The sequence below is a fragment of the Dermacentor albipictus genome, unplaced genomic scaffold (assembly GCF_038994185.2).
Source record: "Dermacentor albipictus isolate Rhodes 1998 colony unplaced genomic scaffold, USDA_Dalb.pri_finalv2 scaffold_24, whole genome shotgun sequence".
Classification (NCBI taxonomy): domain Eukaryota; kingdom Metazoa; phylum Arthropoda; class Arachnida; order Ixodida; family Ixodidae; genus Dermacentor; species Dermacentor albipictus.
In genome coordinates this window covers 69,334-84,711 of record NW_027225578.1, presented here as the reverse complement: position 1 = coordinate 84,711, position 15,378 = coordinate 69,334, and the positions used below count along the sequence as shown (strand labels likewise).

At 47.1% G+C, this 15,378-nt stretch overlaps 1 protein-coding gene across 1 annotated transcript in view; it reads left to right on the top strand.

The window, feature by feature from the left end:
- Positions 1–5,608: 5,608 nt before the first annotated feature.
- LOC139052467 (uncharacterized) overlaps positions 5,609–15,378 on the top strand; it is a 67,191-nt gene continuing 57,421 nt past the window's right edge. Inside the window, exons 1-2 of the mRNA XM_070529584.1 lie at positions 5,609–5,933; positions 12,503–12,647. Of these exons, the coding sequence (XP_070385685.1) occupies positions 5,772–5,933; positions 12,503–12,647 (307 nt within the window). The 5' untranslated portion in view covers positions 5,609–5,771. The remainder of the gene's footprint in view (positions 5,934–12,502; positions 12,648–15,378) is intronic.

The following is a 15,378-nucleotide window of genomic DNA, read 5'->3' as shown; positions in this document are numbered from 1 at the left end:
GAGTTTTGCCGCGGCTCGGACACGCTTCGCGGTTTCTTTAGTGCGGATGCCCTCGCGTCGGTGGTGGCGCGGGCGTTTGCAGCCGCGCCATGCTTTCACTCGCGACAATCGTAACAAATGAGCCATGCAGTCCTAGCTGACATTTCCGGAACTCTCTATGTTCGCACAGTGCCAGGAACGCTTCCGGCCGTCTACTACGCATCTGGCGGAAATACATGCAAAATCTCGCAAATATGAGTCTCACAAAGTGTTCGATTGAGAATATCACTTCTACGAAGATATTAAAACATGCCATCGCTCTGCAAGGTAAGGCAACGCAGCTAACGAACGCCACAGACATGTTACGGGACGCGCTAGTCGATGAAAACAGCTGCGAGTTTCTTATCATTATGAGCCGTTTGGCTAGCCATGTACTCGACCAAGGTTTCGCTTACACCAATTTCTACGCACATTTTTGCTTACTCGCTTGGTCTATATAGCAAAATTTGGCCTCTCCTGCAAAACTGTTAAAAAGTACACTGATGTTACAGTTAAGAACCGGAAGTACTCAGCACAAGCTTTCGTGATGGTTAGATAAAACGCGAATGCATTTCGAAGCGCGTATTGAGGCCGTATATTTCAAAAATCATGCTACCCTTGAGACTTCTGCTACTTCAACGTCACTTCACTGCTTCTCGGCTTCAGTTTCGCAACTGAAGTATGTGTCACCATCCGTTAATCCGCACTTTCAAGGAATTAGTTGTGGACTACACCAACGGTCCGAAGAAATATATATTACACAAATGCATACGCAAGAATAAATGTGAAAGTGAACAGTACTGTTAAATGGATGCCGCACAGAATCAAACACAGCAGAAGAAAATGTAGCCGACTGGTAAGTCTGCCAAGATTTTTGTTCCGGGGTTCGCTGTCCCAACACGCCTTCAGTGTTTTTCCGTGTTGTGGCCTACGAGTGCCACGATGGCGTTTAAAGTAATTCGGGAGAGGCCGCCCTGTGAACCGCGCAAGTGGTCCACCCGCTCGCGGATCTCTTTGTGCATGTAGTTCGGATGCTTCTTCTGGACCATCTGCACAATTTTAATATCTGCTGTTCCACCACACTCTTCGTCGACGATTCTCCACGGCTGGGCCACGTGGGCTCGACGTGGGATGATGGGAAACAAGTGCGGCTTCTCTTTGGTCTTTTGACGGAGAGGCGGCGGAACCCTGTGACGCAGCTATAGTCGTGGCAGTGGATGCAACAGCCGGGGGCTAGCCTGGGCACTTACCCTCGGTGTGCTGGTGGGCGTGTGCTCATCCATGGCGTTCTTTACTTCCGCCGCACTGTGTGGCAGTGCTAGCGATGTGGGTGAGGACCTCTTGAACAGCTCCTCAATCTTGGCATGGAGCTGCTGCACCTCACTGTCATGGATCTCTCGGAAAGTTTGTAGCTTCTCCTTAAGTAACGCGATTTTCAAGTCACCATTCCGCAGTGTCGTCTCCAACTCGGCCAGCCGGACAGGGCTCCATCCCTGTGTCGGAGTCCCCGCATTGCAATTTTGCTGCACCACCTGCGGGGCTCGTGATTGATTGCGAGGAAGCGGGGGTACCTGGCTGGAACTGTCCTTCATTCGGTTTTTTTCTTGTTCATCATCTTCTCCATCGACGAATGACTCGTAAGAACCGCTGCTCGAAGAAGTACGAAGCAAGCGACGAGGTCTACCTTCAGGAACCACCGCATACTGACGTGCACTGTTGGTGCAACAATCCAGTGATGGCTCAGTGGTAGCTCCATACTGGACGAAGGATGTGCAGCTGCGTTCATTGCCTCTGACTTCTGTATGCAGAGTCAGAGGCATACAGATACAGAGCATTCTGTATATACAGAGCATTCTGTATACAGAGTCAGAGGTTCTGAAGAACCTCTGACTCTGTATTTTCATTAGCGACTTCTTCCTCTTTGATCAAGTTAGTTTCATGTTTAACTTCGGACGTGCTTGCCTGACATTCTTTTCTTTCTGATGATGATTGAGCATTGCATCTACCACTCGGCGCCATCACTGGACTCGTGAGGCGCTCACCATTTGAACAGTGCTTGGAAGCAGCTATTTCTACGTCATTTCCGGCCCCAGGGCTCCGATGTTTGTCTTCGTGAGCTGTGTGCGGCATTTCGAGAACGGTGAGGATGTCCGGGAGATTCGCCTTCATGTTGGACGGCAAGCTACTTGGACCGCTACTTGTCGAGCCGAACGACAGCTTGAACTTCAGCTTCCTCCTCCTGTCGCCCTTTGGAGCAGCGACGGTTGACATGCTTTAAAGCTGGTCTACCTCTGATGAAAAAGTCGATGCCCCCCGTGAGCGCTGGTTCCGGCTGCTAGATTCCAATGGCAGGCATGAACCGATTTGACCGCGAGCAGAATGTCAAGCTCGCGCGGGGCCGCGCATCCAAAGATACAACCAGCGGTCCCATGATGCCACGCGTGGCGCAAGGTGCACGTAGCACGGTAACGAAAGCACCGTGTAATCTTGCATATCCTTTAGTGACGACTTGTGTGGCACATCAGTGTCATCTTTATCTCGCCGGGCCAACTGCTGACTGAAAATGGCGCCGATTCTGGAAATACGCAATTTTATAAGGACATGACCACTTGGCTAGTCAAATGAACGTTTTTGTTCGAGGCTCGTTACGATGCCACCTCAAGCAGCTCCGACGCATGCGACAGGCCGGAGAAAGTGCAATGCACGTCGGGTAGATGATTACTGGTCCGATATGAAAGCACTGCAAACAACTAAATTTGATTTCCATGGGGACAGTGGCAAGGGTAAGATAACGAGAGTCATGCATAAAGCACAAGCGCTCATTCCCTAATCTTCGAATCGAATAACCTTCGAAAAGTGGTTTGGGTCCCTTTACACGTTATTTCTCAAATACTTGCATAATATAAACAAGTTTTCTTTGTTTTCTGTCATCATAAACCTCACGGCAATGCGTCTAATATCCAAGTCTACACTCAAAATCAATTTAAGAGCGATACGTTTCTATGTAGCCGCTTTTTAGATATTGTCAGTTGTGTATCGACGAGCCTCAACATTTTTGTCGAACCATTTCGACATTCTCGTAGGCATGGCTGGTTGAAAATTGGCCAGAACGAGGGGGCTGACCCTTAACATTCATTTCTTCTCTTTGATCCAAGCAAACCATTCGAAAACTCGTGCACGGCTGAGTGCCTGCTTCATAAACGTCGCTTGAAGCGTTGCATGTATTTCGGCGGCATTTTTTTAAAGAAGATATGAAAATGTTCAGCAGATGCACTGTCCTTTACGAAGACACTTCACAATATCTAAATAGTAGCGGGTCAACAGTTGGGACAACAGTCAACAGAAACCTTTAACATATTCTGCGCTGGCGTCCGCTTCACTGCAAACTTGTGAAGTGCCCACCTACGCCCACCTCTTGGGAGAACTACAATACAATTACGAAGAGCTTGATGAATCAATTTCTTTTTTCCGGTTCTTGGCGGTGCCCCATTGTGTATATACAAGGGGGGACGCGAAAGTGACAGGAAATATTTTACCGAGGTGGAAGGCATAGATTCCGACATCACGCACGCAGGTATTGTGCGATCTCTGAGACCATGCCGAAGAGCAGATAATACCGGCGGCTGCGTCTAGGTGCGGGTAGCACATTGTCATTGCCACAGAGTGTCCTCCAACAATTGCTAGAGGAAATCCTGGGGCTGCGATCGTTCAGCCACCATGGGAATGATAGGAAGTACATGAATTTGTCTGATCTTGTGCTTGTGGCTTCATACGTTCTTGCGACTTCGTTTATTACGCTTTATCTCTCTTCATTTTCCTCAATTGCAAAGCAATCAATACTTTTCTAAGTGCGGAAGACTCCGCGAACACGCACAATCACTACTAAATGCAGCGGTTCAGCCTGTTGAGGTGGCCAAATCGAAACTCGCCAAGCGTTTCAACGCGCCGACTTGCCCACGAGAAATTCATAAGGGCGTTCTGTCGCTCTTTTCGGTGCGTGCGTCCGTAGCGTAATGGTTTCAATATCGGACTTCTGTGCTAGTGGCCCTGTGTTCGAGTCGTTCTGTCGGGCAATTTTAATTAAGTTTATTTACTTATTTATTACACATTACTTCGTTGAAAATTATGAGTGTACAAAGTTACCAGGCAGTTTGAAGCCACAAGGATGAAATTTAGGCCAATTCATGTACGTTCCATATTTCACTCGCTGGCTGAACCGCCTCAATTACAGCTTCCGTAGATACTTGCGCCAGAGTTCCCACTAGCAATTATTATATGAAACTCTGTGGTCATCCCCATCAATTCGCGAAACATCGTTCCTGTGTAAAGCTTCCTCTGCTCCCTGCCTTGCTTCCTTCTCAACCTATGTTGCTGTCTGCGTCGGTTTTGCGATAGCAAAAGTCGAACAATGTGTGTGTATGAAGTTTTATTTTCTGTAGGGTGTTTTTGTTTATATATACATCGAATAGCATGTTTACGTTATCTTTGCGGCATAAGGTCAAAGACTCGAGCAGCATTTTTATGATGAAGTGCTCAAACGGTTGCGTGATGCAGTTCCAAAGAAAGGCCACGACCTGTGAAACTCCGGCCAATAGCTCGTGCACCACGACAACGATCCCACATGCGCAGCTCTAAGCGTGCAGCGCTAGTGTTTCTGTAAAAAAAATGTGATGACAACCCTACCTTAGCTTTACTGCCCGTATTTTGCACCTGATAGCTCCTTGTCTCCATGGTCTAAACGAGACTTCTAAGGAAAATGTTTTCCATATCTAGAAGAGGTACAGAAAAAAAAGTGACTGAAGCATTTAGGGTCGTGAAATTGCATGAATTCCAGAACAATTTTGAACTATCGGTAGGAGAAGTTTATTGCGTCCCTGAGATAGTAGTTGATGGTTAGTGACGTTCAGAATTATTTGGAGAAATTTGTGAATTGAGAAAGAAGATTCTCATTACTATTTGTCGCTTCTCCCTATACATAGATATATATCCCGTCCTATGACGACGGTTGAAGCTGAGGATAAGGAGAATGGCTTCACAATTACGCCGTCATAGTCGGCGTAACGCAAACGAGTGACGAAGGACACCGCAAACCTGGCTTTGAGCTCTGAACTGCTGTCACAGCAGAAAAAAAAGAAAAAAAGAAAACAAGTGTAATCTAGTCCATCAGTACTACTTGGGACGCATACACGCACGCACTGGCGTTGCTCTCTCTTTCTCTGTGTGCGCGTGTGTGCGTGCATGCGAGTGAGTGTGAGTGTTGTTGTTGTTGAAATGTAGTACTATTCAAGTATCAATTTAAATTCTACAAAAAGTGGCAACAGTGGGTGCGACTGGCAAATATTCCATCGAGGGACGCCCTATGTCATCATCGGGGACAAGGGCACGTACCCACTCCGGGGGATAAGCCCAAAATCGGGCGCCGTACGCAGTTTTTTAAGGCATCTCTAAGTCGAATCAAAATATAGCCAATTTAGAGGTAACGGAGGAAAATGCGCAGAGTTTTTTCTGCCAGCTTTCATTTCCTCTATTTTTTTCTCCTTTTCTTAAGATGACGCGAGCTCCTGTCTCGTGATTGTTGGCTGGCGCGCGCTGTGGTTCTAGCATCAAAGACAGACGAAGATGAACGCGTAAGAGGCGACGCGTCGCTGCCAGACCGGCCTTTGCCGTGGCTGTAACGAGGCCGTCTGAAGCGTTGGTGCTCCACAGGTGTACACCGATTACTGGGAGTTACCCGCTCACCGGCGGCGGCCATCATGAGCAGCGGCAGCATCGGCTCCTGCGAGCACCTGGTAGAGCAGGTGCTGCACTACGTGCCCGTGCGGGATTTGTTCAGCTGCAGCCAGGTGAACACCCTGTGGCAGCGACTCAGCCTGGTGCTGCTACGAACCAAGCTCAAGTGGGTCCTCTGCACCGCCGTGAGTGGAGGCGCCCTGCGCACACGCGAGTTCGCAATGGTTTGAGGGGTTGAGTTATGGGTGCTTCCGAAACACTGTAAAGCTAGACAATTTCCCCGACATCAACCTGACGCCAACATCCGGTTCACAATGAGGGCCGCCGTAGAGCCAGAGCGCATGACGCATCTATGGCCGTGCTTCCAAAGTTATAGCTGCTGCGAACGTTAGTGGGATCAATACAACTTCTCTTTGGGCGAGCTGGCTCATACTGCTTAAGCAGGGAAAAACTGTGCCAAAGATAAGCACGCGAGATACCCCGCATCTTTCGTGTTTGTCTGTCGTGTTTGTCTGTCTTTTGCGCAGTCTCTTTTATGCGAAGCATATTACGAGAGCTCAACCCAGCTCCTCAGGCGCGGCGGTGTCGCTTTCAATACCACGTGACACCGTGACGTCACGACAGAGGAGAAACGGGGCTCGCGCCGTCGCTCGCGGCGTCGCGGCGGTATATAAGCAGCTGCGCTTGCCTCTGCTAGACACTCACGAGGTGAGATGCCTCCTGGAGACAGAGCTGCTCGTTGGAATGAGAAGCGAAGGTTGCGGCGTGCTACAGAAACTGATTTTCTAGGTGGCTTTGGCTCAACTCTTGCAAGATGGGCTGGGTGGGAATCGAACCAGGGTCTCCGGAGTGTGAGACGGAGACGCTACCACTGAGCCACGAGTACGATGCTTCAAAGCGGTACAAAAGCGCCTCTAGTGAATGCGGTGTTGCCTTAGAAACGAGCTGTTTCTAAGGCTCAGGCGTGCGTCGCTTGCTCAGGCGCACATTTCATTGCCGCGCCGAACGCTGCGTTGCTCGACGCTCACCGCGTCCAATGCGGGGCGCGTAGTCGCTGCGCCGTAGCCCATTGTCTTACACCCCTTGGTGGGTCGACCTCGACGGGAACGCTGGCGCGTTCCACTCTTGAAGGCGAAGCAGAGTAACGCATGAGTTGTTTCTTCGTCTAGCCGAACCAAATATACCCAAGCAATTAACAGCAGTTCACCAGGCTAAACAGTGGTTCAACAACTAAAATAAAGGCTAGTATGCTTCGCATCCTGGGCTTAACCTTAGCTAAGCCACAGCCATTTTTTTTACCTAGGGGTTACTGGAGCTTGCATGAATAATGCATGAAGAATCGCACTTGCGTAATATGTACCCGTTTGGAGGACGGGCTCATACGGAACAGGTACTCGTATTGGACATTGTACACGCAACTTAGCATACGTGACCTCAAATTGCTTACTTTTCAGTCACGTACGTTATCCCTTTGGTAAACATGTATACCCAGCGTGTGAAAAAGAAGAGAAAATTATAAGTTCCGCGTAGTGTCATGTTCTCGCGCCGCAAGACGGTATAATCTTTAGGAATTCATCGTTGTCCTAAGAAAAACGAACGCTACTATAGTTTACCGAACTTCAAAAGCGGAGTAGACCAATCATTCACTATCGCAGTTCTATGACGGCTACTATTGGACGGACGGAGACAGACAGACACTGTATTTATATATGTAATTAAATTATGGGGTTTTACGTGCCAAACCACTTTCTGATTATGAGGCACGCCGTAGTGGAGGACTCCGGAAATTTCGAGCATCTGGGTATCTTTAACGTGCACCTAAATCTAAGTACACAGGTGTTTTCGCATTTCGGCCCCATCGAAATGCGGCCGCCGTGGCCGGGATTCGATTCCGCGACCTCGTGCTCAGCAGCCCAACACCATAGCCACTGAGCAACCAGGGCGGGTTGTATGTATGTATGTATGTATGTATGTATGTATGTATGTATGTATGTATGTATGTATGTATGTATGTATGTATGTATGTATGTATGTATGTATGTATGTATGTATGTATGTATGTATGTATGTACAGAGCGACACTAAAGAGTTAGGCTCAATAGAAAGCCAGTCGTGTTCAAAGACGAGAAAATATTTGACATTGCCGAAACGACCGTCGACTTTTACTAACCAGAAGCCCGCAAATGTAGATGAATGCTTTTGATTTCCTTTCTGTATCTTCGCCCGGTGCCTTCTGTTTTCTGTTGTGCTGCTAACATCCGCAATGGCACAGTAACTGGCACTTTGAAATGGTTTACAGCTTTACAGCTCTAAGTGTACCAGGAAAACTTTCTAGGATATGCGACGATGTTGGATATTGGACAACCTTTTAGAGTGATTACTATGTAGCTTTGGAAAAGGCATCCTCCGGTGCACATATGAAATAGTCCCAATGAATCAAAGCGCCTTCAGCAATACACGTCGCACATTAAAGAAATTAAACAATTCATGGGTGCACCAATTTGAGCAAAGCTACGTGAAATTGTGTTATAATGCAGTGCTGAGAAAAACAAGCGATTTTATTAAGTTAGCACCTATAGCATTCATACCACCGCGGCGCCGCGTGGTATGCTGAGGGCAATCGGTCACCCAGGTAATGGCAGTAGCACATCTTCGACTGAAGATACAAGACGTCGTATTCAATGTATTGTCAAAAAAAATAGTTCCTTTCCATTTTATTTACTTACTCCTTCCTGAATCTGCGTTTGAACAAATGTTGGCTTTCCTGCTAAAAAAAAAAATTCGTACCGTGAGGACAAAGAGACTGCAAACAGAGGAAGAAAAGCTCACAGAACAAATCAACACCTGTTCTAAAAAGAATTAGGTTGAAGAATGTCCGATATTGTTGACCTATGAAAGAATATTCTGAAGAGAGGCCGGATCTCCTTCAGCGCTTGTAGTCAGAGGCGCAGAACAAATGAAATAGTACACAGAACCACAGTTAACGTTAGTGAGCCATCCTTGTTTCGTCGCACAACTTCACTATTTTTAATTATGTTGATTTTTCATTTTCCGTCCAGCAAATATGGTCCAATAGCCCGTCGATGCACTCAGAGATGGTCCATTTATTTATTTGTTTATTTACTCATTTATTTATTTATGAGCGTGCCGAGTTAAGCAAACGGCGTTTGGTTTGAAATTTAAGCTCTTTTCGCACCGCCAAGGGTTGTAATACTCAGCAAACACGATCGTTGGTCAGCATTGTACGCACTGTACGCTTGTACAGCATTGTACGCTTGTCAGCTCGAAGTGACCAGATCAGGTGATGGGCCCTTTAACTTCTTTCTTTACACTCGGCTGCTTGCTGTTGTGCACTTATTCATTTCTCTGAAGCCAACGTGAAATTTTTTTTTTTTGGTTTCCGACTTCTTCAGTATCTGTCACTCAATGCTTCTCGCTCAATGACCGGTATCGTTCCATTTTATTCCCTTTACTTCTTTCGTCCCCCTCTCCTTTTGCTGGCGACTTCTTTGCCTATTGACTCTCATTCTACTTGTCTAATGGGGCTCCTGTCCAGTGGCACATGCTCAGGGGCACATACTCAGTGACACAGGCGCAGTGCTCAAAGTTCTCTTTGGAAACATGCTCAGTGGCACACACCCAGTGACAGGGACATATTGACCCAAGTTGCTCATTTCGGCAGATTTCCAATGGCACAAACCAAGTGGTGGTTGTATAATCAGCAAGGCAGAAGCTGCCATCATCCGCAAAGAGAGGGTGGGGGCGAAGAGCCAAAGAAAGCTTCGGTTTAAAAAGCTTCGCATCGGCTTTTGCTATCAGTGTGCGAGCACGGAAAGTACAAGACGCTCGGTATTTGTCCGGAGGAGGTAGAACCCCAGCGGGAGCCTTCAAATCGACTGAACCGAGGTAGAAAAGGCACGGGAGCGGGATGGGCGTTGTTCGGAACCGCCATGGTAGTGATGCGCCATGGTACAGCTTCTCGAAAAGGAGCGTACCTGTAATGAAAGAGAGCCGCGAGAACAAACTCTTCATAACTGCTGTTCACTGGAACTTAGTTAAGGGTGTGAAAGAGTCACTAGTGCAGGCCAGTTTTTTTTTCTTCTTTGTACTAACGTGACAGCACTCAGGGTCTTCCGGTTTCACATACGTGATTAGCTGCGACTCGAAGTTGAGGTAATCTAGGCCGAGAACTAAGTTCGTGCTGCTACATACTACTGAGTTGAAAGCACGCGAGAAACCGCGTTTCATTAATCTCCCTTTATTCCACATCTTGAGGAAAGTAGCAGAACACAGCACGAAGACCTGCCTATTGGTTGCATGGCAGAAAACGTTTCCGCATTCCTTGCATCCCACCCATCATTTCGCCGCACGTTTCAAGTTACTCGTTATAAGGCTAGTCGTAAAGAGCGAGGCCTGTCCCTATAGCAGTACGATGTGATCATAGAGTATTTTAGAGCAAAGATATTTGTCCACTGGCTGCGCAGTGGGCGAGGAATCCCCAATAAGTATATATATATAAAACTGAGGTGGCAGTTCAAGAGCACCAAAGCAACAAATGTGCGCATCTATAATGGCTCTACAAATACCTGAAGTAAAAACTGTCATTAGTGGCGAAAAAAGCATAACATCAGTAATAATGATCTTTCTTACGTTCGGTCTAATCATGCATAATCAGTGTGTAAATCTCATATCAGAGGGGGAGTTTTCGCGTTCTCCGTGGCATCGCGCGACAGACAGCCGAAAAGGAATCACCAGAAAAAATTTTTGACCAATTGGGGTAGGCCGATTGATGAAAAAGAGTAAAAACAGTTTGAAAGATCTTTACGCTATAGCGCCCCTTTTTCGCTGTAGTGGAAGCCCCTTTGTAATTAACGTATATATGCGTTGGTTATTAGAAAGCCTTAGCTCGTCCGTAAGCGTATTACCTTTTGCAGAACACAGGGTTACCTGAGAGGTGTATAGATAAAGCGCCTAGAATGTACTACTAGTGTGTTGGACGCAGGTGCCGCGTTGGCACCGAGAATGCCTGCCACGGGGGGTAGCACGGTGCCGTACTGCAGCGCACCAAGTGGTTTTTCTTGTCAGTGCGCACTTCGGAACCACGTGCCCTTGCTGAAAACGTCACTTCGGTGCCCCTTTCTTCACATGCGTACGCGATTATTCAATATAAATAACAAACTATGGGTTCTTTGCACTAGCGAACGGTCATACGTTTGGTTGACGTGGTACCGTGCGTGTCCCTCAGAGGTCATTTCCCGTGGGGACTGCGCTACACATAGAGTGCAGGAAAATTATGGGGTTTTACGTGCCAAAACCACTTTCTGATTATGAGGTACGCCGTAGTGGAGGACTCCGGAAGTTTCGACCACCTGGGGTTCTTTAACGTGCACCTAAATCTAAGTACATGGGTGTTTTCGCATTTCGCCCCCGTCGAAATGCGGCCGCCGTGGCCGGCATACAAGAGTGCAGGAACAGAGCAAGGAAGTCGCAACCAAGTAAAGTGTAATTCAATCTGTAAATATACAAGCAGAAGTCATCAAAAAGAAACTGAGAGAAACATTGAGACAAAATTACATGCAAAGAATGCAAACAAAAAATACCATGGACATTTATAAGAATGACAAGGAAGAACATAGAATGATAAATCTATATGATAACAGAAATGACACTGCCTTGCTATATTATGCTTGAGCTGCTTGCCTGAGTACAAAATCATACCGGGACAATTGTTCGCTACAATATGAATTGTGTGTCTGCTGCAGCAAATATTCAGAGACCACTCAGCACACGTCCTAACAGAAAGTGAAGCATTGCGAAGAATGCGAAGGAAGCGCTTGGATTGAAAGTGGATGGAAGCATCAGTCGGTCAGCAGTCCAGATAAGCAAGAGGCATTTAGAGCATTTGTGGAAGAAAAGCAAACAAGAGATTGATACGACCAGATCCGCTACAGGCAAAGGTAGTGATATGAGGTAGATATTGACAGTTTAAGGAAGGAAGATAAAGGAGTTCTATACAAAATGCTAGAATGAAAGCGTGTATAGCATATAAACTTAACTCAAGAACGTTAGGGGACTATTTCTCACCACCTAAATTCAAAAGGGATGCCAATAAATCATCATCGTCATGATCACCATCGTCGTCATGGTACCAACCATGCGGTCCCCAGGCATCATTGGTGGTACCACCATCCACCATTGGAGAGGCCCGGCGTTCGGCAGACTAGTCACTATATCCTAGACACTGTATAGTGTGGCAATGACTGCGCTTGTAGCGACACCTTGTTACTCAGAGTTTAACCAGGGAGCCCACAAATGTAAAACTGCAGTTATATAGCATATTATACTTAACTTCTGGCGCAAAACGTTAGTAGCGACGTAATTGTTGACTTGATGAAACCGTTACGGGCAGCCTTTTATTTCTTCTTTTTTTTTGTATGAGAGCACCCATGTTATAGTGGGACACGTGTGTACAACGTTGCAGTTGGACAAGCCGTCGCAAGATGCCACTACCCGCTTTGCTGCTTCCGCGCACGGCTCTGGTATAGCCCTGGAATACTTAAACGATAAGAAGTGTACGGGCAAGCTTAAATTCAGCAATATCTTCAATTGCAGATTACCTACAAAGAGTGCACTCATAGTTTGTAGAGATTAACGTTTCTCGGCCCTATAGTAGTGATCGTTGCAAATAATCACCGAATACTCCTTTTTCATGCCTGCACTTGTGTCCTACTCGACGGGGGATGCGGTGGAGCAGCCCCGGAAGGACGAGGACGAGACGTGGTGTCTTCGAAGCTACTGCTCGCAGTTGCACCATTTCTCCGCCATCGCCAAGGAGGCCGGAAAGAAAGCCACACTCAACTTCCTGCTCATCTCGATCAAGCACGATGACGAACGCCGGGGTGAGATAGATGCGCGCTCGAGGGCCGACAGATACACGCGTCTAAGCGTCTGGAATTACGCCTATACGAAATGCGTGGCCCGTTGCGTCGCTGTTGGTGTTACGTAAAGCTTAGTAGAGTGCGTTCCACGCCCCGTTGGGAGAAGACACCTTACTAAATATACGACATCAGTCTGAAACAAAGAGCAGCGCAGGTGGGAAAACGGTGTTAATCCTGTTGCCAGGCTACTGAAAACCAGCGCGTGTTCTGTCGCCTACCTTAACTCCGCCGTCGACATTTTTAGGCTGGTTTTCGTATCTTTATTGGCATTTAATAAAATGTTCGCCATCTGTATCACTTATTATGAAAATGAAGGGTATGGTCCCATTAGCCTGTAGAGCCTCAACATGTCTTGCATGTAACAAAACAGGTGTACCCTACGCCGAAGTTTTCGGAGTGCTTTGGCTTTCTTTTTCGCAACTTGGACGTGCATTCAAAACATAGGGAGCAGTACGCTTATCGCACGCAGAGTTACTGCCTATGCCCCTCTCCTCGATTTGGTTGCGCTTCCTTCTCCCAGGATGCCCCATTATTTCTCCGTCCGGTTGCGCCTACAAATATAACGCGCACACTAGCTGGCGAGTCAGACTCATTCTCATCCGCCGCTACACACGCGTAACCACTGCGAATCATCGAATTTGTTCGTAGCATTGTATTTTTACTTTGTAACGAGCAAACGAGGTAAAAGATAAAAAACGCAGTTCCGTTTTTGGAGCACTGCACACTGGGTCACTGGAGAATCAAACGAGATGGCGTGCACCTCACTACACCGGTGACTCATTTTTTTCACCTCGCGTCAGCAGTGACAGGCTTTGTCACAGCGCTCGTGCGTGGAGCTAAAATGTTTAAATCTGCAAATGAAGTAGTCAGTACAATATTCTCCTAGATCAAATTATTACAGAACCAATCTCACGATGACTGTCTAACTTAATGCGAGAGAATTCACACGCACACGCAAAGGGCACTATGACGTAAAGCTATTACAACCTTTTTTATTCCAACTCTGCAATCAGCCCCCCGCGATTGGTCAGAAACATTTTGTACCACCCCCCAGTTCGCCTGTGTGTTACGCGAAGTCACGACAACCGCGGTAGCTCCCCATCTGATACGACGTGTGCACACTGATTATGCATGATTTGGCCGAACAAACGAAAAATAGATATCTCTGATTTGATGCCTTTTCCCCATTAGACCTCGCCTATTGGTCAATAGTTTTCGGGCTGCACCCACTTCACCTGCCTGTCAAGCGACGTCACAAAACCGCGAAAACTCACCGTGTCAAAGTGACGTGTACGCGTTGAAGATGCATTAATATGCAGAACAAAACTGGATTTTCTTCTGAATAGCCGCAGGCTGCCCCGTCATAGAGAAAGGAATACAACAAGAGCGGACACTCCCATAGAGCCCAGAGGCCGAATGGACTGCAGCGCACCAAGCCGTGGATGTTAAAACCTGAATCACACTTCCGGTTTCGGTTTTGTGCGCGCGCGTTTTAAATTCTAGCTGGTGCGCGTCACGCCGGCTCCGTTTTTTTTTTTTTGCTTTTGCAGCAAATATCTATTTACACACTTTTTTTCATTTATTAAACATTTATGTGCAAATTATTTTATTCAGTAAAATTGATTCCGAACGATCTTCACAAGCATCCATTGAATATGTGCCACGTGCAATTTCATAAAGACGCAAGACACCTTGTGAAATGTGGAAAACTTAACGTTTATTTAATTCGTTGTAAATGCTCGTCGCGGGCTTTTTGTGCAATCATCCAGCGTTGTGGCACCAGGTAAGCAGCAGTAGTTTCCGCAGGAAGCTCCACCAGATGACGTGAGCTGAGAAAATTACAAGCGTTATCTTGGTATTAACATGTAAGAATAATGCCTGTAGAGGCGAAGCGTGCGAAAGTGGTGAGTGGGCGGCATTACAAACAAAAGCAGTTCGTATTTACACACACGGCGTAGAAAATACCCGAGTCATCCCAAGCAATACCGTACATACCACAAACACATTCTAATTCCAAGCATTTCCCTCTTCCCAATACTTATTTCCTGCACTTTAATAGCATGAATCCGCGGGCAACGGCGCGTTTCGCGAACTTGGCTACAACCGACGCGATAGTACGCTACGAATACACAGAGGTGGCCACCACACAGGCTCTCAACCAGAGCATGCTGGACGCTCGCAGAATACCTTCTACTCGAACTCAAGACAAAATGCGTGGGTGCCGTTCAGAAGACAGAATTTTCTAGTTACTAGTTCCTGGCGTTTGAGCTCCTTGGCTTATCACTTGTGCGTTCTGCAGGCGCAAGCAACGCACTCCCGTGTTATCACTCTTGACGATTGCTCGTCGCGTTTTCGACAAGCGTGGGTACCGAAAGAAGGCTTAAATTGTTGCGGGGACATAAAAATTGCGACAAATTTGTCGCAGTAAGATTCAGTACGCGCCAAACTAACTGTCACCACGGCCGAGCTGCTTTTCTGCGTCACAACAGGCGCGGCGAGCGGGCCTCATAACATAAAGGTATCGAAAATAATTTTCAACAATGGTGGGCGTCAGAGAAAGAAAAGCGCCATGAACTTGTCAGTGCATTAAAGCGTGAAACCGCGCACCACGGCCGAGCTGATTTTCGCTAACCGAGTCACAGCGCCAGGCGCGCCCACTGCACTCGAAGGGTAGCCCAAAAAGTAATTAAAT